Here is a 22,365-nt window from a genome sequence, read left to right as displayed (position 1 = left end):
GCTATCGTCGTCAACAACACTGGCCCTGGATCTATTCCAGAGGACAGTGAGAAGAAAATTCTAGAAAAATCGATGATTATAGGGGCGTTGCTGTTGTCTCGAAGTTGCATTATTATCAGGCCTTGAACGACTTTCCTGACGAATGAAAGGTGAGTCTACGACCCGTCATCGACCGAGTCTTCCCCTTCCCGGGCTCAAAGGCGGCTTTTGAGTACTTGAGTTCCGGGAAACACGTTGGCAAAGTTCTCATTAAAGTGCAATGTTGCTTGTGTTTAAGAAGACGGTACAATGCTTCCTGTTTGATGCAGTCACCTCTTGTTGCGACGACGGGCATCGCCAGCTATGGCCGATAAGGAGCTCGTCTCCGATACGTATACTTGAGGACAACCTCAGTTTCCCGAACTAATAGTCACCCTCTGCCCCTGGGTCATTACCCAGGTGACACATTCACTTTTCTGGTCTGAATCAAGCTCCTGAGCCGCGGAGAATGGGTCATAGTTGCGCTGCCAAAGTACTCTTAATAGTACGGATAAGATAATGTGAGTTCTTAGTGGGGCGTCGCAGCAACCTGAAGACTATGCATCCCTTACGTTGCTTCTGAGTGCTGGCTGGAAGCGTCTCCCGAGATGTCATCTTCTCTGTCTTACCTGTCCTAAGACATGTGTGTCTTTCTACGTGTCAGTTTTCCAAGTGTGCTTTTCTGAAGATTGACAGGTGACAACATTCTGTAAACACTGTACCCGTATGATCTTCAGGGGAGAGTGAAATGTTCCGGAATACCTGTACCCATGTGCATTCAACACTAGGGTCGGTAATGTCTGGGCAGGCGACTCACAACTGGTATATATGATAAATGAGCGGCTTTGAGCCCCAGGCGGCTCAATCACGGAGTACCCACCCACCGTGATCACGGTAATTTGGTGGTCCAAGCTTGTGGGAATGCATTCCCGGTCCTGGTAGTGCGTGCAGTAACGGTGTGGGCGAGCTAGCTGGGGGCGGGGAGCACCACGGTCCATCCCATTGAACCGCCCTATGTTAGTACAAACCCTCTTTTTCCTCCATCCTGGACGAGTAAACTTAGTGGCTGACCATTCGAGACTCGATGTTGATGGCGTTCATGATTGAAACCGCGAGATAAGTAAGGTTGACTGGCTCATCGTCAGCCTGAGATCCACAACCAAGTAGGTTTCAAGGCGAAGAAGGATAATAAAAGCCACAAAGAGCATCATGCACTACCGGTCTTGTGTCCTCGCTGTCATCTGGGCAGCGGCAGCACTCGCAGCCCTCAATGAAACATGTTACGGTTCCGAGGGAAGACCTGGTTGGAGCTTTCCATCCCAAATCTGCTGGTCTTTTACTGATATTGCGAACGGGTGTCTGCATAACCATGAGCACTTGCTCCTCGAACGGTGGCACGACTATTGACGGCGCATACCCCGCCGATGCATACAATGCCAAGTACTGCCCCAAATTACCTTGTAGCAGTGGCGGCAACTGTCGCTGGTCAAGCGATTGCGCCGGCACAGTTGCTTCGGAGCACTGTCCGGGTCCGAGTGGGTTCAAGTGCCGATCTTCGTCAGCCAGCGGCTCCGGCGGCTACGACGTTCCTTTAATCCCACCCGTCGGTACTCGCGCGGCCCTTCCCCGGTAGGGTCCGAGTGTAAGTACCATGTACAGCATCATTAACTTACAGGTTTCGGGCTGGCTGAAAATACAGGGACCGACTATCTCTGGCAAAGAGACAGCGGAATGTATTAAGTAAAAGAGGAACGAGTCTAATATGAAAAATATTAGCTGGGGCCCGGATCTGATACCCCTAAGACTCCGTGAAGTCTTGGTTGAGCTGGCGTACAATGGAAGATCGAGGCGACCTCACATGTAGGATAGGGGTCAAAGTGAGGTTTACTTCGGCAGCATGTTGGTAGCAATCAGGCTTTGCTTCCGATTGGTAGTTCAATATAACTACCCCTATTTTATAAACCCTAAGAATGTTGCCATTGACCCGGACCTCTACTGTCACAACGAATGAGACAGATCTACTTCAGGGGCATAAGAGGCTGACTTAAGCCGGAAAGCAACGTTTGATACCCCGCCCAATCATGTATTCCGGAATAGCGTTGAAAAAGCCGTGCCTTGCCCAAGTTGCCCTTGTTGGTTTGCCAGAAAATTGTAGTACGTGTGTAGATACTTAGGCACCCGGAAGAGCACCAGAAACTAGGTTCGAGGTGTCAGGCGCCGGGGGGGGGGGGGTGATTTATCATCCGAAGGACACGTAAAAGGGGAGTTTTTAGTCATTCTAGGATGGAAGAAAGGTAGATATGAATAATCGGCACAATTGACCCTAGCTACGCTATTAGTTGGCTCCTTTACTCGGTGCGATCCTAGCCTCTAACGTGAGGCTTGTGAGGCAATCTCTAATCAACTACAATCATGTATGTACCTCTTTTTCGTACACTACTTCAATTGCCGAAATGAACGCCCAGTGATAAGATCGATGATAGTGTCCGCAATCCGACATCGCGCATATGGGAAACACCCCACTCTCGCAATGCCGAACCCAGGTAACTGGAATCTAGTCCTTGACGTTTGTTCAAACTGCGGTTCTTCTTCTCCTTTGGAACTCATCTTCGTCAAAGAGTGGAGAGGGAGGTACTCAAAGTGGACAGACAGGCATAGTATGGCCCATGTAACCTGTGGAGGTAGGAGCAAGGATCATTGTATTAGGATTAGCAAAGGATTTGGTAACCTCCTGTAATAAAAGTTTTGAACATGGGTCAACAGAGAACCGTTTCTAGTATACTATGTACTCCGTACATCTTTGATCTTCACAACACAGTAGTGGACTAGACCGGGATATACCGGATTTATCTTACGAACTTGCAGTGATCGTTGGTATACCTACCGTTTCCGTAGGCCGGCATTTCGGCAGAACACCTCCAACTTATGGCTGGAGAGATGTTTACGAGGCTCACCGAGTCATCTTGCCCTAACAGAAGCAGAAAGAAATCCTTGTTTTTGGGCTTGGCAGAAATATCCGCATCCGAGGTCCATGGAAGACAACGGCAATGTAGTTTATCAGGCCATTGTAGATCATCCCAATAAAGAACCAGTTGGGGAACACGTAGAATCTGACCAAATAAATTTACGAATGTTGTCAATCATCATGAAGGGTCCCAGTAAATTCGCATTTCTCCTTGTGAACCCCATTCGACGTGCTACTACGTGCAGCAGGGATTGCGGAACATTCCATTCTAGTCTGCAGATTTCACTTTGTCTTCTTTGCTTTTAGTTTACGGGTTATCTATGTTTAGGGAGACTTATAATAGCTAGGGATCCTCCAACCAGTTTCCCCCCCCCCAAACTCGTCTACCATACTTCATCGCCTCGACTTTCTTCTAGGAACAGCCGCGGCAGAGGTGTCTCATCACATCATGAGGTTCTCAAGATACGCACTGACGGCAATGGCCGTGCTCTCGGGTGTCATGTCGGCTGCAGACCAAGCCCCTGCGGCAGCCCAATCGCCAGCACAGGTTGCCATGCAGATGTTTCCGAAATGTGCAGTAAGTATACCCCAGTTTGGGTTTTCCTTCGTGCTGTGCTAATCCTCATGTCTCCAGCTGTTTTGCCTCGCAAAAATCATCCCAAAGTCGGCTTGTTCACAAACAGACGTACCCTGTTTGTGTACCAACGTGCCACTCAACACGCAGTTAGCAGGATGTATCATGCAGTCGTGCACTACATACGAGGGACTGAGTAAGTACAGCTGCAGACGATCTGATATCCTCAATAGGCTAATAGATCATGTATAGTGTCAAAAAACGCGTCAATGACGATGTGTGGTGCACCGGTTCGCAATGAGACTGCCAAGCCTCTTCTGATCGGAGTGATCGGGGGAGCCATCACATTCTTTATTTTCGGGCTCCGGATGTGCGCTGGTCTACCTGTTGGTGGTAGGCCCTGGGGGTGGGATGACTTCACAATTGTCATCGCCATGGCACTCGCCATACCTCCCACCGTATTTGCTGTAACCCGTGAGATAATTACCTGATCCGATCTGTGCTTTTCAGCATCTAACAAAAATGCAGTGTCAAACAACGGACTCGGCAAAGACATGTGGACTCTACCCCAGCAGCAGATTGAGAACGTCCTTTACGTAAGGCTGCCGCATAGACTTGAGCTTTGTGCGCCGCTAATACCTTGCAGTACTATTACTTGGGAGAGCTATTCTATTTTGCGGCACTGACTGCAACCAAGTTGAGCATTCTTTTCTTTATACTTCGTGTTTTCGGGATGGACCAGAAATTCCGGCCGTTCGTTTACGGAGCAATGGCTCTCTGCCTTGCATACGGAATCGCCTTCATTACCTGCACGGCACTGCAGTGTTCGCCTATCAGCTACTCCTGGGAGCAAATCGACAGTAAAAAAGTCGGAAAATGCAACGACATTCATCTCCAAGGGTGGATGTCAGCTATCTGCAACATCGTCATCGACATCATCATCTTGGTTCTTCCCCTAAAGAAGCTAGCTGGGCTTCAGATGAAGCTCAAGAAGAAGCTCATGATTATGTTCATGTTCTCTCTGGGAATCTTGTAAGGTTCACCTTGACAAGACGTCAAACCCCCTCTTCCCCATGTCCGCTAACCGAGTATCTCAGTGTAACCATTGTCAGTGTAATTCGTCTCAGGTCCCTCATCCTCTTTGCCAACTCGCAGAACATCACTTGGGACTATACCGAGGCAGCCTGGTGGAGCACCGTCGAAATTGATGTCGGTATCATCTGCGCTTGTCTACCTTCGCTGCGCTCTCTTTTCATTGCATTGGGCGTAAAGAAACTTGGCTCGACCAATGGCAACTCACATGGTCACTCGAGTGGTAAAAGGTTAGCTGGAATAAAACCCGGGACGAACAAGAGCGGAATGAGCTCTACGGCGGAGAAGTCGGCCAAAAGCGCCCCACGGCAAGGCGATGAAAGAGACTTCATCCCACTGGTCGACGTGGACAATAGCAAGTCGGACTTCGGCGAATCGCTTCACAATGTTCACAGTACCGTGTCAGCCTCATCGTTGACTGCCGGTGCAGGGAAGAATACCCAGTTATAGAGGCGGATCGTGACCATGAAATAATTCGGTTTGACATGCGACCAGGGGGTGTCAATCTTTGAAAAGTACCGTTGCTTTAGGACTTAATAACTATTAAGTTTCACATAGTATTACGTCACAATAGCTTCGCTCAGCACCTGTTAGCTGGATTGCTATATGCTATAATATCGCGTGGCGTTTGACTTATTACTTACATCACTTACCTGTATATATAGAATCTTTTCTTTACATCTCTGTTATTATAAGAGTCAGCTTTTCTTAATTATATTCTTATATGCCCTGCTATATGCTCTAACTTATGACATATTAATTAACTAATATTTTTTCTTACTCCCTATACATACCGCTTTCACTTTACACTATTAAGATTAAATATAACTAAGGTCTTAAAGTATATCTAGAGCTGTCTGTAATAGTAGTCGTATAGCTCCTGCGTCATAAATCTTGTTATTTAGGCCATACTCTTGCAATAAGACAACCAACTGCCTATAGGTTTATTCTAGAGTACGCAAAGCTAACCGCACTAGGCCACACCGTCTGCGCTAAGCTTCTTATACTTATACATCCGCCCAGTCGTAGGACGGCCACAATGTTATTACAAGCCAAGGATATATGAAGGTCTTATCTCCAAGGTGGGCCGCTCGATGCCTCAGCTCTAACTGGAACAAAGGCTTCAATAATCAAAAAGACCTATTTCCTAGTCTGTCTACTTACTAATTAACTAATAAGCCTTCTGAAGATACCGCGCTTCGGAAAGCAGATGCACCATTATGATAGTCAGGGTCAAGTTTTGCAATCCTAGACTGCCCCGCTTAGCATGGCCGGACAGGCTAGGCGCAATCCCTGAAGAGCCACCCAGAAACTTGGTAAACCCCTCCCAAAAAGCGGTGTTCCTCGTCTAGCTACCCCTCCATCCAAAAAAGCAGTGGTAAGAGACCGATTTAGACATCACCGTCGTGGAGGTGGTGAGAGTGTGAGGATGAGATTAGTCGTGTTGTTACAAAATCATGGCAATAAGCCTGCATTGTGATATAGGAAGGCACAATACAGTGGGAGTTTTGAATGCCAGAATTTTTAAACGCTATCTACTGGGTAGCTACTGTTTCGTGGCCATCCATGCCTCCATACTAAATCTCCCGACATGGGTATCTTATTCCACTCTATACGGCAAACTAGGGAGTCTCTCCCCGAAACCAATTTCCATCAAGAACCTACCTCCCTTCATCTTCAATATCAAGCAAGCCGGTCTTCTCGATTCTCAATTCGCCGTTAGTGAGCCAGGGTTAGTATTGAGGGTTTGTCTTACGTAATATACCATTGATCGCCAGAGGATCTATCTGTATGTTGAAGATGGCCAGCCAGCCTCGGCTTCTGGATATTGCCGCGTATATGGAAGCGTGTCGCCGGTTGTCGATCACTACCAAATGTGCCGGATACAACAGCATGTAGGGGGCCGGGTAACCAAGCATGTCTGTCAACACTGTTTGTGCCTGGCCTGCCTTTTCTTCAGAAAGTGTTACTTCTCAGGCAGGGCACTAGTAGTTGCCAAAAACTATACTGTCCCCAACTTTGCCCAAACACCGCTACAGAGAAGAATGTTTCTTACTTTGGGGCTGGGCTCCAAAAGGACTCCCAATCCAGTAGCGACATCAGTCGGAAAGAGGTGAGATAGGTTATCAGGGGAAATCTTTGAAGTTTTTCATAGTGGCTGGTCACCTGTGATGGCACGCACGATGTGCGTCTGGCGATTTGAAAGGCGAGTCGTTATTTTCTGGGCGGGGCAAATACACAGCGGCTAGAGTATGGAGGGAGACGGCTGGATTCCAAGTATCTCGAGCCGTGCCAACCCAACTGAACCTTCTTCTAACTTTCGGAAGTATTGCCTTCTTGGGAAAAGAATGCAGACGCAGCTTGAGAACCCAAAGAACTCATCATTCCTCTTTAGGCAAGCAATTCTAGAAAGTGGATGTTTTACACTCGGACTACGGAGTGATTATGACGAAGTTCTTCCCCGGCACGGGTTCTAGTGAATATCTCCTTTCGGCCTGCAGATCGCTGGCACTCGGGTGGGGGGGAGAAAAAGAAGAAAAAGAAAAAGAAAAAAAAAAGCCCGGTCACTCCCACACCCACTACGGTAATTTAGAACGGCCATTATCTTTTACAGCCGAGTGCCAGCGAGCCGCTTCTGAAAGCTGTTGTGACAATTCTCTAAGGTGTTTAACAAGTTCCTGCCTCTGGACTTTGATACCATTCAAGTAGAACATCCCCCATTTTCCCCAATGCCCCTCCTGAGAAAGGCCCATGATAATGATATGAAGCTCTGGTAAGATTTTTTCCTAGAATCACCGGGGTTTTCTTCTTTTTCTTCAACCCTTCTAACTTCTTCTTGCCCTCAGTCCCTTCTAGCCAGGTCAAGATTGCTTGTCTGACCCGCAATGCGGTGGAGACAGTCCTTGGTGGACGGGACTGCGTAGGTACTGAAGTACGATGTACACTCCACCGCGTTCCGTCCCATGGCCATGGTTCTTCCACCTTGCCATCGACGGATCTGTCATATCTCATCATGTCAGTCTAGCATGATACCCCCGCATGGTACTCTAGACAGGTTGCTTAATAGTTAAGACTCCTGGTACATAATAGTGGACTAGGGTCGTTGCACACCTCAATTTCCTCAACTCCAGCTGCTACCCACAACCCGCACTGATTGTGGGCGCTGATGAATACGACGAAGACAAGCCTTGCTGATCGACAAGACAAACTGGGAAATCCTCATGATTATCGCCCCTTGTTAGCCCCGACTGTTCGAATGATATCCACCTGGTGTCCTGGGATCTACAAACGCTGCGATGGCAGTCGCCTCTACCTTTGGCTGCTTGATGTATTTCAGCGAAGCCATTTAACTAGCACGCCACTTTGCGATTCGCTTCGATATCTCATCACCTATCCAGCGTTTCCCGCTGTGCCACTCCTTTATCCAAAATAACACCACTTCATCCTGTGTGTGTCTAGTCGTTCTCTCAGTTTTCAGAAGAAAGATTCAGTTGCCAATCATTAGCGTTGCCGTCTGCTTCGATCGCCCACATTCGCTCACACACTGGCTTACTTCACTTGTTGGAACTCATCCATCAAGCTTAATTCATAATGAAGCTTCTAAACTCTGTCGCTATTCTAGCGACGAGCGCATCTGCGTAAGTAAATTAGAGCACGTTACCAGAATTGCCAGCCAACTAGTTTCCAGGTTCACCAGCTGGAGGGCGCCAGTCGTTCCTCAACAGCCATCCGCCGAGTTGCCCCCTAACGGCTACACTTATTCTTCTTCTGGCCCGAAAGCCAACTCTACCTACGAGTACATTGTCGTAGGAAGCGGTCCTGGAGGAGCGCCGCTTGCTGCTCGCTTGGCTTTGGCCGGCCACAGTGTGCTGCTTATCGATGCCGGTCAGTCGCGAGCCATGGTTCTAGCTCATGAACCCCACTAACAAACATCAGGCGAGGACCACGGAGCCGATCCAGTCGTTCAGGTCCCAGCTGTGCATCCCTTCAGCAGTGACCATGTCCCCATTGCGTGGAGTTTCTTTGTCGACCACTATGCGAACGACACCCAGGCGCGCCGGGACACTAAGATGACCTACTTGACGCCAGAGGGTGACTATTATGTCGGACTTGACCCCCCGGCAGGCTCCGTCAAGAAGGGCATTCTATACCCGCGTACCGGCGCCCTGGGAGGCTGCTCTCAGCATAATGCCTTGGTGACTATCAAGCCTACCAGAAAGGACTGGAGCTACATCGCCTCCATCACTGGCGACGACTCCTGGGCTCCGGATGTGATGGACAGGTACTTCGAAAAGCTCGAGGCTGCCCGTTACCTGCCCAGCAGCGTTGTCGGTCACGGTCTCAACGGGTGGCTGCAGACCCGTGTCACTCCGGTGACGCTGATCGCCGAGGATCTCAAGGTCGCTTCTTTGGTCGTTGCTGCTGCCACTTCCATGGGTAAATCACTGGTTGGAAAGCTTTTGGGCACTGTAACTGGCCTGCTGGAGGTAAGTTTGCTAACAGCACAATAAGTGGACTCTCACTCACATTCTCAGATCCTGACTCTGGACATCAACAACCCTTCGCCCGAGCGAGACAACGCCGAGCTCATCTACCAGATTCCTCTTTCCATGGACGAGAACTACTCACGAAGCTCCCCTCGTGGATTTGTACTCGATGTTGCCCGCGCCACTAACAAGGACGGATCGAAGAAGTACAAGCTTGACATCGCTCTGAACACCCTCGTCACCAAGGTCAACTTTGACACCACCGGCTCCAAGCCCAAAGCTACTGGCGTTGACTATCTGGTCGGAAAGAGCTTGTACCGCGCTGACCCCCGCGCAACAAACGACGACAACGGAATTCCCGGTACCGTTTTTGCCAGCCGTGAGGTCATCGTGTCCGGTGGTGCCTTCAACACGCCGCAGATCCTGAAGCTGAGCGGCGTCGGCCCCGCTGAGGAGCTGAAGTCATTTGGCATCCCCGTGGTGAAGGATCTCCCTGGTGTTGGCGGTAACATGCAGGACCGTTATGAGGTCGGTATTGTCGGCAAGGCCCCGACAGAGTTCGCCCTTCTCAAGAAGTGCAAGTTCCTGAACGGCACTGACCCCTGCTATAACGACTGGAAGAACAACATTGGAGGACCCCTCAAGGGCAGTTACACTACCAACGGTATCGCTTTCGGCTACATCAAGCACTCTTCCGTGGCTGAAGACGAGCCTGATCTGTTCCTCGGTGGCGTTCCTGCGTACTTCAACGGCTACTTCCCCAGCTACTCCCTTCACGCCACGCAAGATCTGAGTATCTGGACCTGGTTGACTCTCAAGGCCCGCTCTCGCAACAATGCTGGGACCGTGAACCTCACCAGTGCCAACCCCCGCGACACCCCCAAGATCACCTTCCACAGTCTTGGCGAGGGTATAGGTGGAGACAAGGATCTTCAGGCCGTTTACGAGGGCATGAAGTACGGCATTCAGGCTTTCAAGAACCTCATTCCCCTCGATGGCAGCTTCGAACGGATCTGGCCGCCTGCCGAGATGACTTCGGAGGAGGACCTGAAGCAGTTCGCCCGCGATGAGGCATGGGGTCACCACGCCTCCTGCACCGCTCCTATCGGCGCCGATGACGACCCGATGGCCGTGTTGGACTCCAAGTTCCGTGTCAGAGGCGTTGACGGCCTTCGTGTTGTGGACGCATCCATCTTCCCCAAGATTCCCGGAATGTACATCGTCGCTGCCATCTACCAAGCAAGCGAGAAGGCTGCTGATGTTATCATCGAGGCTGCGAAAACGAGTGCATAATTAAATTGCCGGGCAAGTCAAGTCAAAGTAGTAGCACGAGCCATACCTAAGCCAAAAAGCCTGCTTCAGATGTAGTACCATTCTAATCAGATCCTGTATTATAAAATCCTTCAGAATATAATTCATACTTCTCAATCATATTCTGATGAGAAGAAATGTACCTAAACAATGCTGCCAGACGTTTCTGGAAGTCGGCTGTCTTTGCATCTGCCTCTGGAACAGCCGGACGAGGCACATCCAGATAACGTGCAACGAAGCTAACTGCGCGAGTTCGCACTTGAACACAGCGCCTGGTGAAACAATAGTATAAACGAACAGCAACTAATTAACGGCCGTGAATCTCCAGTCCGAGGGTGGCATATTTCCAACAAGAAGCCAGGTGAGTGCTTTTTAGCTTTCACTAACGGTCCTAAAGCAGTAATAAATCTTCCAGCAATAGCACAGATCTCATTAAGGTTTACATGACACGTGACCCCTAGCTGGATACCTCGCAAGAGATATTGCAAGGGGGCTCCTCCGTGCGGCCCATGCCTACCCATGCTTGCCCACGCCGTTACATCCGCTTGAAAATGGCCCCACGAGCAAAGTGCTCGGAGAGGGGTAAGAAAAATAAATACGGACAGAGAAGAGTCGGTGTGTGCGTGGCCTTTGATACGATGATCCAAGCTCTCACACCAGCGCACTCACAATAGCCCCAAACATGTCTGAGACCGAGAACATGGCGAGTACTTCTCCGGCAGCTGTGGCTTCTGAAGCCGTTGCTGCTCCAGACTCAACCGTCACTACTGGTGGTTCCACCACAGAAAACGTCGATGGTGACCTCATTACCGCCGAGGAGGTAGGGTTTTGTGAACAGGAATCGTTGTCCACCTTCATGCTAACGGCCAGCAAAGTTCATATTAGACGATAATATCTCGCTTGCTGAGGTGAGTGATACTCTGTTGTAATCTCTTCCGATATAGATATTCACCCGCCGGCCTGTAGTCAGATACTGCGTTGTCGAGCACAAGCGTGACGAGCTCGGTCTACGATTACCGAGTGGAAAACGGACGGACTTATCACAAGTACAAGGACGGCAGTAAGATCATGCATTCCGTCGTCTCTATTGTGACGTCGATTTCTCACCGACTGCACTAGAATACTATATTCCCAATGATGAGAGAGAAAATGACAGACTTGATATGAGTTCTCCCAAGCTTGCCCAACAGGCCCAGGGCGCTGATGCGTGACAGACCTGCAACACAACATGGTGATTCGATCTTGCGGCGGTCAACTAGGAACTGCTCCACCGAACGCGCCTGGCGCAAAGGTCGGGCGGGTACTCGATCTTGGGACGGGCTCTGGTATTTGGGCCATTGACTTCGGGGACGAGCATCCCGAGGCTGATGTAAGAGACACCAGTTTGATTCCTCTAAAAACCCGCATTGTAGATTTGGTCCCTCATACTTACCATATGCGCTTAGGTACTGGGCATTGATTTGTCGCCAAGCCAGCCTGAGTTGTAGGAACCTTCCGCAATAGATGGTCAGACTTGAAGAGAGACTGACAAACACTTAGCGTGCCTCCTAACGTCCGGTTTGAAATCGACGACGTCGAAGAGTCCTGGACATTCTCGGTCCCCTTTGACTATATCCACAGCAGAGGAATGACCTCGAGCATTGGTAACTGGGATAAATACCTCCAACAAGCCTATGAGTTAGTACCCATTCGTTGCTTTTGTGCATCATAGATCTCTCACACCTTACCCTTCAGCCATCTCAGCCCTGGTGGGTACGTCGAGCTCATTGAGATGAACCCCAAACCCCTCTGCGACGACGACACTCTCCCGGAGGGCTCACCTCTTGTCAAAAGCGTTCAAATGCTGGAGGAGGCAGCAACCATCTTTGGCCGACCCTTTGTGGACATCCATAGTCTCAAGGAAAAGATGATACAGATCGGGTTCGAAGACGTCCACATGCAGCGCTTCAAATGGCCTACGAATGGGTGGCCTAAAGACAGACACTACAAGGAACTCGGCATCTGGAACTATGAGAACTTTGCAATGAACTGGGAAGCATTCGTGATGGCCCCCTTGACCAGAGCCCTCGGTTGGTCAAAGGAAGAGGTGCTCATACACGTTATGGAAGTTCGCAAGGATCTCGGGAACCGAAACATCCATGCGTACTTTTCTCTGTAAGTGAAAAACTCGTACTTGCCCACGTTGAGCCACCTTTGCTAACGAACGTTAGCTGGTCTATCTGGGGTAGAAAGCCCATGAAAGCTCCCGCGTCATCAGCAACCTGAAAGCCCCCCCAAAGGGCCAGGTTTGGAACTGGCAAGAATGGGATCAAATTGGGCAAAGCGAGAATATGAAGAAGATAGGGTCAGTATTGGTTTACTTGACTGTCCCGATTAACCTTAGACCAAGAAGTACGCTGCAGTTTGAATCAGACGAGAAGGATTGCACTGTTTATCCCTTTTCGAGTAGTACCCTCCAAAGGTATCCTCCTGGCCTTTTACCGCCCGTAGAACGGCTTCTATGGTGGCCAAACTGTCCTTCTTGGGTCACAATACCTCAAATACCAACCCACACGTCTTCTTATTTTGAATCGCTGCGTAGATGACCCTTGCGATATCAGCTGCAAGAATGATGCCGGCACGGATCCTTTTATTGGTATCACAGAAGACCTAGGTTAGTGGAGGGAGTGACGAATAGTTGGGCTACCGGGGATATTCTCAGTTATGCATGAAGAAAATTAAGCTTCCGTGGGGGTGAGATATCCGCTGTCCAAGGGGGTCACGTGGTTGCAGATGGTGGGCCGTATCAGAGACAAGCCAAGCCCCCCACTAATATCAGCAATAGCTGGCGATGCCCGATATCGCAACACCTCTCCGTAAGCCGGTTCTTGACTCAAACCGCCGTCAGTCTTGAACAGGGCAAGTATGCATGCTGCGAATAGCGCTGTCCCTCGGTTTACGGTTTTGGCGGAGTTGCAGTCTGAATGGGGTTGATGACCTTGATCTACGTATGCAAGGGCACCTCCCTTTATCCTTTATTCTGTTCCTGTAACATGCGCTCGACCCGAATGATGCAGACCTTTTTAACGCGATAACTCCTCACGAAACCTTTTTTCTTTTTTCTTTTTTCATCTTAAAAAGGCTATAGCTCCACCTTGTGTGGTTCGTCTCATGATCAGGACCCCTCTCTCGGCTCTCCAAAGAGAACTATCAGTCTGGGGCGCTACCGGAGTCGCCGGCATCCCCTCCCTTGACCGCACATTTGGGATTTCTCACTGCTGACTCTTCGAGTACATCGTGATTTACTAGGTTCCTTATCAGTTTGAGAAATTAGCATTGCATATTATGGTCGCAGGAGGCCCAAATCGCTTCGCTAGATCCCCTTATTCATCGCCAACATTCAGATTCCCTTCAGCTTGGGCATGCTATTATCACTGCCCCACCTGCAGCTGTGCCGCCTCACAGGGCCGCGCGGCAAACTTGGCAGTTGTAATTCTGACAGCATTTGATCAGCAAGATGATGTGCGTGGTACTGTTCCAAGCAAAGGACATTCACTTCATTAGTCCCGCAGATGTGATATATCGTAACGGTTGTAATAAGTTGAACTCTTGATGATCAGTCCGTACCAACGGGGTGACCGGGACTGAACTACTGGTGCTAGCCCTACTTACATTCTTTAAGGCTGCCGCGGTCTCCAATCACCAACTGTGGGATCTATGTGGGATCCAGATAATTCCAGTACTGACTCTTACCTTAACGTGCGCTTGACTAGTATGAGACACCTGGGGTTTTGGGGTTCGGCTAAAGCCGAAAGTAGTAATAGAAATGTATTCAAATCTCGAAAATGAAGTGTTGCTGTTCCTTGTTACAAGTTTCGTTTCAAAACCTCCTTGACTACTTTAATTGTAGATGATCGATCCAGTCGACCGGTTTCAATAACGATATCGAACCGTAAGGCTTCAGTGACCCTCCCAAGTGTATTATACACTGATACGTCTTTACACACCTAGGATATGTAGTCTTTTCTGTAATGATTGATATAAATATATATATAGATATAAACGAAAAAAGTAACCGCGCCCCATGCTATTTGGATCAACACTCTCTGCAGCAATCATTCTCTCATTTCCCCACGTTCTTTGCTGCCTTGTCGAGTTGTCAACTTTCACTCAAACTCTTGTCACTCTTTTGCACTTATACTATTTATGAAGATGCGGGTCTCTAAGCGTTCCCTATTCGTTTGCTGCATCAGTGGTGTCTCTCTTGTTGCCGCTCTTCCTTCGTCACTGGGCGTTACTTTCACTGGCGTCAGATCTGTCAGCGAGCGACAGGCACCCAAGCCGGAGGTATGCGCCTACTGATACAAACATTCCTCTCTCAGAATATGCCTTGCTAACGGCAAAAGAAGATTATTCAGCGCCAGCCTGCTGCTGCACAGGTCTCAGCTCCCCCTCCCAACGCGCAAGTCCCTCCGTCCGAAAGCGCCGCGTTAGTCGACGGTCAAGCAGTTACAAAGCGTTCTGCCTCGAAGAGACAGGATGATTCTCAATCGGGACAGTTTGGTGTTGTTCCAGTGACACAGGACCCAGGCGCTCAGGCCCCGCTCCCTCCCACCAACTTGGGTCCTGGAAGTACATCTCAAGGGCTCATTGGGGCTGTCATTGCTATCATGTTTCTTACAGCCGATGCTATTGACAGATCCAAATCGTTCAAAGAAGTGAGAGCCCTCCAGCACAATTATTGGCGTTCATCTGTTTCGTACAAAAGCATAGGCTCGCGAGGCATTTACTCAACAACAACCAGACTTAATGTGGCAGCGCAACCCCGATTACAACAAGTTTCCTGCTGCTGCGTGCTATGGTTTGGGCTACCGTCTAGCGAACCCAGATGGCTTTGCTGGATTGGTACAAGTAAACATTACAGGGCCGGGCGACTTAGAGACGCAAGTGTTCCTTGAGAACATACAGTTGTGTTTTTGGCAATGCTAACCATTTGGCGTTTTAGCTATGATTGCATGTACCTCGAGGCCCCAAATCAGTTCTTCACTGACAGCGACGGGGGCTCAATCAACGTAAGTAGTACACAATTTCCCCAACCTTTTCAACAGGCAGTTTGACTAAGAAGGAATGGCTTGGCATTTCCTACGACCCGAACCGTTGCTCCTTTGATAAGGAAACGGCTGATCTTACTTGTACCTAAGCGTGCTTCTGCATTTGCGGATGATATATAAGCCACAAATACTGCCCACGTAACTAACGGTATCGTTTTGTTACGTGACAAATGAGGACTGTATTCTTTTTGTGCTGCAAAGCATATTTTTGACTCGTCCACCAACGCAGCGCCTTGTCCGCAGCCTGCCGCTGTATTGCGTGATGATCGACGCCGGCCAAGTCCAGCTGCATCTGCTATGCAGCGCGACCAGCCGTACGACGGGCAACCACTTTGCTGCCCCCTGTAGAGAAGACCAGTTCAAGTCAGCCCTGCGTTCCGTCAGGCACCGGAGCGTACTGACCCGGGGTGACTTGGCTCCGTGATTACTTGCAGCTGAGGAGCTGAAGTTCCGAAGAAGCAACTCTTCGACTCCAGACCCCAGACCACGACGCCACCATCCCTCCCTCCAACATCACTGGACAACCATTGAATCACAATGTTTAATATCGTGGGCAAGCTGCAGGAACAGTTAGCACCATCGATGCGCAGCACACCAGCGGCATGATCGATTGGACGCCACGCTGATGTTTGCTGGCAAGTTCATCCTCCACTCACTATGCAAGCTGAGTTGCTTCAAATAGTGAAAGAAATAAAGCAGAAAGCCCAATTTGAAGCGGCGGCTTCACGATTGAGACGGGGGGGACTGCTGGGTCAACGCATCCTCTGAGAAGCGCAACCAACTCATCTATGCTCTCTCCTTTCAGCACATCCCACCTGCTTGCTTCGTCGCCAGTATGCTCAAGACACTTCTCGTCCTAGCCCTCTCGGCCACGGCCCTTGCGGCTGACGCCTTCTTCGTCTTCAACAAGCGACAGACAGTCCCGATCTCGTGCAGTGATTCCGGCCTCAAGGTGTGCGGCGACGGCTGCATCCCCCTGACGTACACGTGCTGCCCAGACCAGCAGGGCGGGTGCCCCTTGAGCTCGACGTGCTGGCTCGGCACCAACGGCGCGTACGGGTGTTGCCCGATCGGCCGGCGCTGCACGGGTCCGGGCGGGGTCGATACGCTGCCCGGGAGCACGTTGACCTCCACCATCTTCTTCACAGAGTCGGTGCCGGACGACGAGACTTCCACGTCCTTCTTGGTCTCGACGTCCACATCAGTGTTCACATTCACTTCCGAGGTAGAGAACACCTCAACAGAGACTCCATTCCTACCGAAGTCGACCACTTCCACATCCGTTGCGCCAATCACCAACACCCAAACGCTGTCGCTTGTAGCACCCACGTCTATTTCGAGAGTTACACCAACTGAGGCACCCCCGGTGACGGCCAACGGCGCAAGCAGCCGCAGCGGACCACTCCTCCAGGCGGTAGCAGCCGGTGCTGTGGCGTTACTCGCGATATGATGTGGGTGGTGGGACAGGATACAGAGTAAGGATCGGGAGGAGTTGACGAGTGGTCGTCGGAGGCTTCTGCGGGAGCATCTAAGTCAGGAAAGGGAAACCGGAAGACGATTTAAAGGTAGCACCATGTGTCATGCACAGTGTTCTGCGGGTTGTAGGGGCAAGTTGCATAGCGAAGACGTAATAGAACCGAGTCTGTCAGGTTGTTCCTCGCCTACCCCATTATTGGCGGTCCCTCGAGACCCGCAAATGAGGTGATTTGGCCCAGATATGCCTCGTGCTTGCTCTCATAATCTGGGGCATGGGGGCTGTCTGTGAGTGGCATGCTTCTTCGTGGGGAAGGCGTAGTATACTAATGTGTAAGAAGTGGACGACACGTGGAAAGTCCTAGGACCAAGACGCCCATCCGACTCAAGTCTGGGCTTGGAGATAGGTTGATACCTCCCAAGGTACCTAAGTCTTACGAGATGATAGGGTTGTACGGCCACGAGTCCAAGAAGTCTCTGTATTCGGCATCGGGATCGGGACGGCCCACCGAAGAGGCGCTAGTGAGAGGTAGTTGACATCGGAGAGGGATTCCGCCGCCCTGACCCGATGTGCCTCGATGCGGGGGAATGGCAAGTTTGGACCCTCTACCGGTCTGTTGTGCGAAGAACTAAAGACCAAACAACAGGGAGTGGCGCGTACCGAGATGAGTTGTATCAGCACCCCTCGCAGCTCCCCCGGTCACATCTGATAAGGATCCAAGTTTTGGCTGTTTTGAAGAGATGGATTGGCCTGTGTCGGCAAACTCTAGATTGAAAAAAGCGGATAGCTGATGTTTATCTCGTGTCGAATGAGCCCATTCTAACCGAAAGCACGGCTCAGCACAGTACAGCACACATATCGCTCTCACGCGACGGACACGCGATGTGGACGTTGTACCTAGTGCGGCGACCACAGCTTTGATCACGGTACGGACAGTATGGTTTGGAGCCATGGTTCCAATCGACATAAGCCAATCAGAGGATGGACAGGCTTCCCCGGGACGGATAGCCCATCCTGCGTGCTTGTATCGTTCAAAATTCAAGGGACTCTGGAGAGGATGAAAAATTTACGTGATGGTTTGGATGTTTGTTTGGCTCGGGCGCATCTGAGATTTAGAGCCCCATATTTTGCAGCCACGTGATATGGGGTCCGGCACTGTCTGTCAGTACGTACCTAAGTCGCCTACGCTTCCGTACCTTGGTAGGTACCCAAGTGTCCTGGTACCTTCCTTCATGCTGGCAGTACGGATACCTGAAGCGGAAAGAACCAATACATACACGGTACATTCAACTTACGTAAGACGCTCTCGGGTGAGTTTCTGGACGTGGGGCACGGCATATCCATCTGCGGTCCATCCAACAACTATTAATTCAATACAGACGTAATAACAATGACATAAAAAAGAAACATCATGTAGGTACGCGCGCCCTTGTTCTTTCTACAGTGCTGACATCTATCAATCTTATCGTGGCCGCAGCTTCTCTCGGTCAATCATCCCGAACATGCCATGCGCTTCTTCACGGCTTAAGCTATTCATTCGTACACACTTACTTGTACATCCCAATGTCTGGGCATTCGATTTATCACGCCTGGATTCCCCGAATGTGTGGCCGAGTGTGGATGCCGTGGAGCTCGGCGTCCCACTCATGCTGGTCCGCCAAGTAGATAAGCCTTCTGTCCGAGTCTTCTACCCCATGGGCTCGGTGGCTCGCCACGAAAGCGTTACGATACAGAAACACTGATGGACTGCTCGCTTTCCCCAACAGCCTTGGCACTTTTCCCCCCATGCCGAGAGGGGGGAAGGGTAAGCTTTGGCCAGCCTCTCTGCGACAGTCAGCCAGTGCCGGCCTCCAACAATGCTTCACTCGCACAGTCGCGGTGCGACAGTGTGCCATCAATACGTCACGTCGGGCGCACTCAAGCAATGCGCTCCTCCTGTCGCTGCAGATCCCAGGTCTACTTCGGAGAGTCCCTGGCTACACAGTACACGACTGGGGAAGAGACGGGAGACTAAGAGTTTCGGGGTAGGGGGAGAGTACGGAGGAGCGTTCCGTTGGTTTGGAGGCCTTGGAGCCAAGGTACATCTGCAACCTCCCGACTGGGCGACAGATGGGAAGCTTTCGCCAATGCCTTGTCGCCCAGCCTCCATATTACTACCACCATCCTCCGTCCTTTCGATCTGAACTTGCTTGGCCTCTTGTTTCTCTCTCTCTCCCCCCTTCTCCCTCGCCCTCTTATTCTAGAATCATTCCGTGGTTGCGCCGGCCACACCGACAAGTCTATCTTAGCGCGACGGCAGGGAAGAGAGAAGAGAAAAAAAAAAAAAAACAGAGGTGCCCACCTTGACGGATACTAATACGCTGTCGATCTCGCCCGCACACAGCTAGCTCTCTGTCTCTTGCCTCTTCGTTCACTCTTGAAAATCGAGTCGGCGACTCTATCTTGACTTCATAGTCGTGGCCATGGACAAAGACGAGAGAGGCGGCGGTCCATTGACCGACGTCGAGTCCAAGCACGCTGGCGAAACCTTCCCCCGCGATGTCAACTTTGCGACACTCAGCGGCGACGCGAACGACCTTGTCAACCAGCATGACCAGCTGCAGCGAGGCCTCAAGAGCCGACACATTCAATTCCTGGCTTTGGGTGGCGCGTGAGTGGCCCTTCTTCGCCCCCCTGTTAGTCCTCAATCGGTTCGACGTTTGGAAGGGGAGAAGAAAAGAAAAAAAAAAGACGAGAAAGGAACGGGAAAGGAAGCCCGACTGACACTCCGTCGCAGCATCGGAACCGGCCTCTTCGTCGGCTCAGGCAGCATACTCTCCACCGTCGGCCCCGCGCCGCTTTTCATGGGCTACCTGTCCATGATGATGGTCGTCTGGAACATCATGAACAACCTCGGCGAGATGGCCACCTACCTCCCGCTCAAGGGCATCTCGATCCCCTACTTTGTCGAGCGCTTCGTCGAGCCCAGCCTGGCCTTCGCCGCCGGCTGGAACTACTGGTACGCCTACGCCATGCTTGTCGGCGCCGAGGCCTCGGCCGGCGCCATCCTCCTCGACTACTGGCAGAGCCCCGTCCCCCCGGCCGTCTGGATCACCATCATCCTGCTCGTCACCCTCGCCCTCAACATCTTCGCCGTCGAGATCTTTGGCGAGGCCGAGTTCTGGTTCGCCAGCATCAAGCTCATTACGATCCTGGGCCTCATCCTCGTGAGTTTCGTCATCATTCTCGGCGGCGCCCCCGACGAGGGCCGCATCGGCTTCCTCTACTGGTACGATCCCGGCGCCATCAAGCCCTACCTCGTTGGCGGCGACACCGGCAGGTTCCTGGCCTACTGGACCGGCTTCGTCCGCGCCGGCTTCGCCTTCATCACCTCACCCGAGCTCATCGCCCTCGCGGCCGGCGAGACCGTCGCCCCCCGCCGAAACATCCCCAAGGCCGCCAGCCGCTTCGTCTGGCGCCTCGCCATCTTCTACGGCCTCGGCTCCCTCATGATCGGCGCCATCACCCCGTCCGATGACCCGAGGCTCCTCACCCCCACCTCCAACGCCGCCGCCTCGCCCTGGGTCATCGGCATCCAGCGCGCCGGCATCGGCGGCCTCAACCACGTCATCAACGCCGCCATCCTCACCAGTGCCTGGTCGGCCGGCAACGCCTTCCTCTACTCGGGCAGCCGTATCCTCTACAGCCTGGCCCTCAACAAGCAGGCCCCCCACTTCTTCACCCGCACCACGAAACGTGGCGTCCCCTACACCGCCGTCCTCGGCACCTGGTCCATCTCCCTGCTCTCCTACCTCACCGTCAGCAGCGGCACCTCGACCGTCTTCACTTGGTTCATGAACATCAGCACCATCTCCGGCTTCATCGCCTGGATCGTCGTCATGGTCACCTACCTCCGCTTCCGCAAGGCCATGATCTACCACAACATGATGCACCGCCTGCCCTTCCGCACGCCTCTGCAGCCCTACTTCACCTGGTTCATCCTCGGCCTCCTCGTCATCCTCACCATCACCAACGGCTTTCAGGTCTTCTTCCCCGGCCACTGGAGCGTCTCGGACTTCCTGGCCGCCTACATCACTCTGCCCATCTTCCTCGTGCTCTACGTCGGGCACAAGGTCTGGTTCCGCACGCCCTTGGCGCGCAGCGTCGCCGACGTGGACGTCACCACCGGCGTTGCCGAGATGGAGGCCATGGCGGAGCTCGACGAGGAGCCGATCCCGAAGAACATGCTGCAGAAGGCGTGGTTCTGGATCGCGTAGGCTTTCCGTCCAAGAGACACGAGATGGGAGACGCAGTTGGGAGATTTTATAATTCAAAGATCTAAGACTTGAAAATAGAAGAACGCATTTCGCATATACGCATTGCCTTATCATGATGGTGATAACACTAGGATGGCCGACTCGCCTTGCCCTCACGCAGCTCAAGCGCTGTCGCCGGCCGCCCATCGATTGTTCATGGTGCCTATTGGGGTCGCTCTCGTCAGCGACGCGGCCACTCGGAATGTAAGCTTCGCGGTACTCGCCTGCTCTCCTGGTGGTGGTCTCGACGACCTGGCCCTGTTCGTTGACGTGGTAGGTCTTGCCCTCGTGGGTGGTTAGCGCCTCGACGGCCTTCACGACGGGGGGCTTGAGCAGGTTCTTGAGCTTGCCGAAGCGGGACTCTGGGTCGGTCGGCGGCTTGGCCCGGGGCATCTCCTTGACGACGCGCGTGGTGACGTAGTGGTAGTCGTCGGTCGGGGCCGGTTGACGGTCGGTGCCGCGGAGGGGCTGCGAGGAGCCGGCGTCGTCGGCGTTGCGGACGAGCGGGTGGAGCGAGTTGGCGTCGGAGCCGACGATGGTGTCTTGGCTAAAGACGGAGGGACTGTAGTCCTTGTCGGCCCCCTGGGGCTCTTGGTTGGCGCTCATGGTGTTCTCGTCTTCTTCCTTTGGGCGTCTGCAGACAATTCAGGAGTCGTGATATGTTGGAGAGACAGAGATCCGGCATCATATCAGATGCATTGCTCAGGAAAGAGGGAAGAGCCCGTGCGATATACACAAGATGCCAAGGCGCGGCTTCCCAGGGCTCGCATCACGAGGCATTCTCTGGCAGACCTTGGTTGACGCCTGTAAGCTCAGGTGACACCGACAGCTACCTAATGGTGATATATTGGTCCAGTAAAGCACGCTTGGTTGGGAGCAGTATATAAAGCTCCGTCGCCAATGGGCCCTGGTCAGTGGCGCGCGCAACCCCCCCCCCGGGGAAGAAAGCCTCGGGGTCATCAATGAAAGCAGCTGCACTCTTGATTCGTGTTCCGGTAGGGGTGATACCTCTTCCCTTTGTGGCCGGGCGTTTGGCGGGCGGAGAATGCGGCACAGCAA

The 22,365-nt window shown here is 51.9% G+C and overlaps 8 protein-coding genes across 8 annotated transcripts; 7 read left to right on the top strand and 1 right to left on the bottom strand.

The window, feature by feature from the left end:
• Positions 1-1,387: 1,387 nt before the first annotated feature.
• GLRG_08905 (uncharacterized protein) lies at positions 1,388-1,651 on the top strand (the record flags this gene model as incomplete). The annotated part of the gene is made up of 1 exon (XM_008099590.1): positions 1,388-1,651. One exon carries the CDS (start codon positions 1,388-1,390, stop codon positions 1,649-1,651), a length of 264 nt encoding a protein of 87 aa, XP_008097781.1.
• A 1,780-nt stretch (positions 1,652-3,431) lies between these two features.
• On the top strand, positions 3,432-5,099 carry GLRG_08904 (CFEM domain-containing protein; the record flags this gene model as incomplete). The annotated part of the gene is made up of 6 exons (XM_008099589.1): positions 3,432-3,560; positions 3,618-3,753; positions 3,810-4,031; positions 4,086-4,153; positions 4,204-4,589; positions 4,655-5,099. The coding sequence occupies 6 exons, from the start codon at positions 3,432-3,434 to the stop codon at positions 5,097-5,099; spliced, it is 1,386 nt and encodes a 461-aa protein (XP_008097780.1).
• A 3,141-nt stretch (positions 5,100-8,240) lies between these two features.
• Positions 8,241-10,429, top strand: GLRG_08903 (GMC oxidoreductase; the record flags this gene model as incomplete). The annotated part of the gene is made up of 4 exons (XM_008099588.1): positions 8,241-8,287; positions 8,338-8,534; positions 8,586-9,136; positions 9,185-10,429. The coding sequence occupies 4 exons, from the start codon at positions 8,241-8,243 to the stop codon at positions 10,427-10,429; spliced, it is 2,040 nt and encodes a 679-aa protein (XP_008097779.1).
• A 700-nt stretch (positions 10,430-11,129) lies between these two features.
• Positions 11,130-12,712, top strand: GLRG_08902 (methyltransferase domain-containing protein; the record flags this gene model as incomplete). The annotated part of the gene is made up of 9 exons (XM_008099587.1): positions 11,130-11,267; positions 11,323-11,355; positions 11,414-11,507; positions 11,567-11,614; positions 11,662-11,816; positions 11,893-11,930; positions 11,987-12,124; positions 12,182-12,601; positions 12,658-12,712. 9 exons carry the CDS (start codon positions 11,130-11,132, stop codon positions 12,710-12,712), a joined length of 1,119 nt encoding a protein of 372 aa, XP_008097778.1.
• Positions 12,713-14,632: 1,920 nt separating this feature from the next.
• Positions 14,633-15,961, top strand: GLRG_08901 (uncharacterized protein; the record flags this gene model as incomplete). Its single annotated transcript, XM_008099586.1, has 5 exons — positions 14,633-14,773; positions 14,836-15,144; positions 15,306-15,337; positions 15,432-15,498; positions 15,767-15,961. 5 exons carry the CDS (start codon positions 14,633-14,635, stop codon positions 15,959-15,961), a joined length of 744 nt encoding a protein of 247 aa, XP_008097777.1.
• Positions 15,962-16,372: 411 nt separating this feature from the next.
• GLRG_08900 (GPI anchored serine-threonine rich protein) lies at positions 16,373-16,987 on the top strand (the record flags this gene model as incomplete). Its single annotated transcript, XM_008099585.1, has 1 exon — positions 16,373-16,987. One exon carries the CDS (start codon positions 16,373-16,375, stop codon positions 16,985-16,987), a length of 615 nt encoding a protein of 204 aa, XP_008097776.1.
• A 2,486-nt stretch (positions 16,988-19,473) lies between these two features.
• On the top strand, positions 19,474-21,267 carry GLRG_08899 (amino acid permease; the record flags this gene model as incomplete). Its single annotated transcript, XM_008099584.1, has 2 exons — positions 19,474-19,661; positions 19,788-21,267. The coding sequence occupies 2 exons, from the start codon at positions 19,474-19,476 to the stop codon at positions 21,265-21,267; spliced, it is 1,668 nt and encodes a 555-aa protein (XP_008097775.1).
• A 61-nt stretch (positions 21,268-21,328) lies between these two features.
• Positions 21,329-21,912, bottom strand: GLRG_08898 (uncharacterized protein; the record flags this gene model as incomplete). Its single annotated transcript, XM_008099583.1, has 2 exons — positions 21,329-21,373; positions 21,424-21,912. The coding sequence occupies 2 exons, from the start codon at positions 21,910-21,912 to the stop codon at positions 21,329-21,331; spliced, it is 534 nt and encodes a 177-aa protein (XP_008097774.1).
• Between the last annotated feature and the right edge of the window lie 453 nt (positions 21,913-22,365).

This window comes from Colletotrichum graminicola (assembly GCF_000149035.1).
Source record: "Colletotrichum graminicola M1.001 genomic scaffold supercont1.43, whole genome shotgun sequence".
Classification (NCBI taxonomy): domain Eukaryota; kingdom Fungi; phylum Ascomycota; class Sordariomycetes; order Glomerellales; family Glomerellaceae; genus Colletotrichum; species Colletotrichum graminicola.
This window is presented reverse-complemented; position numbering and strand designations above follow the sequence as displayed.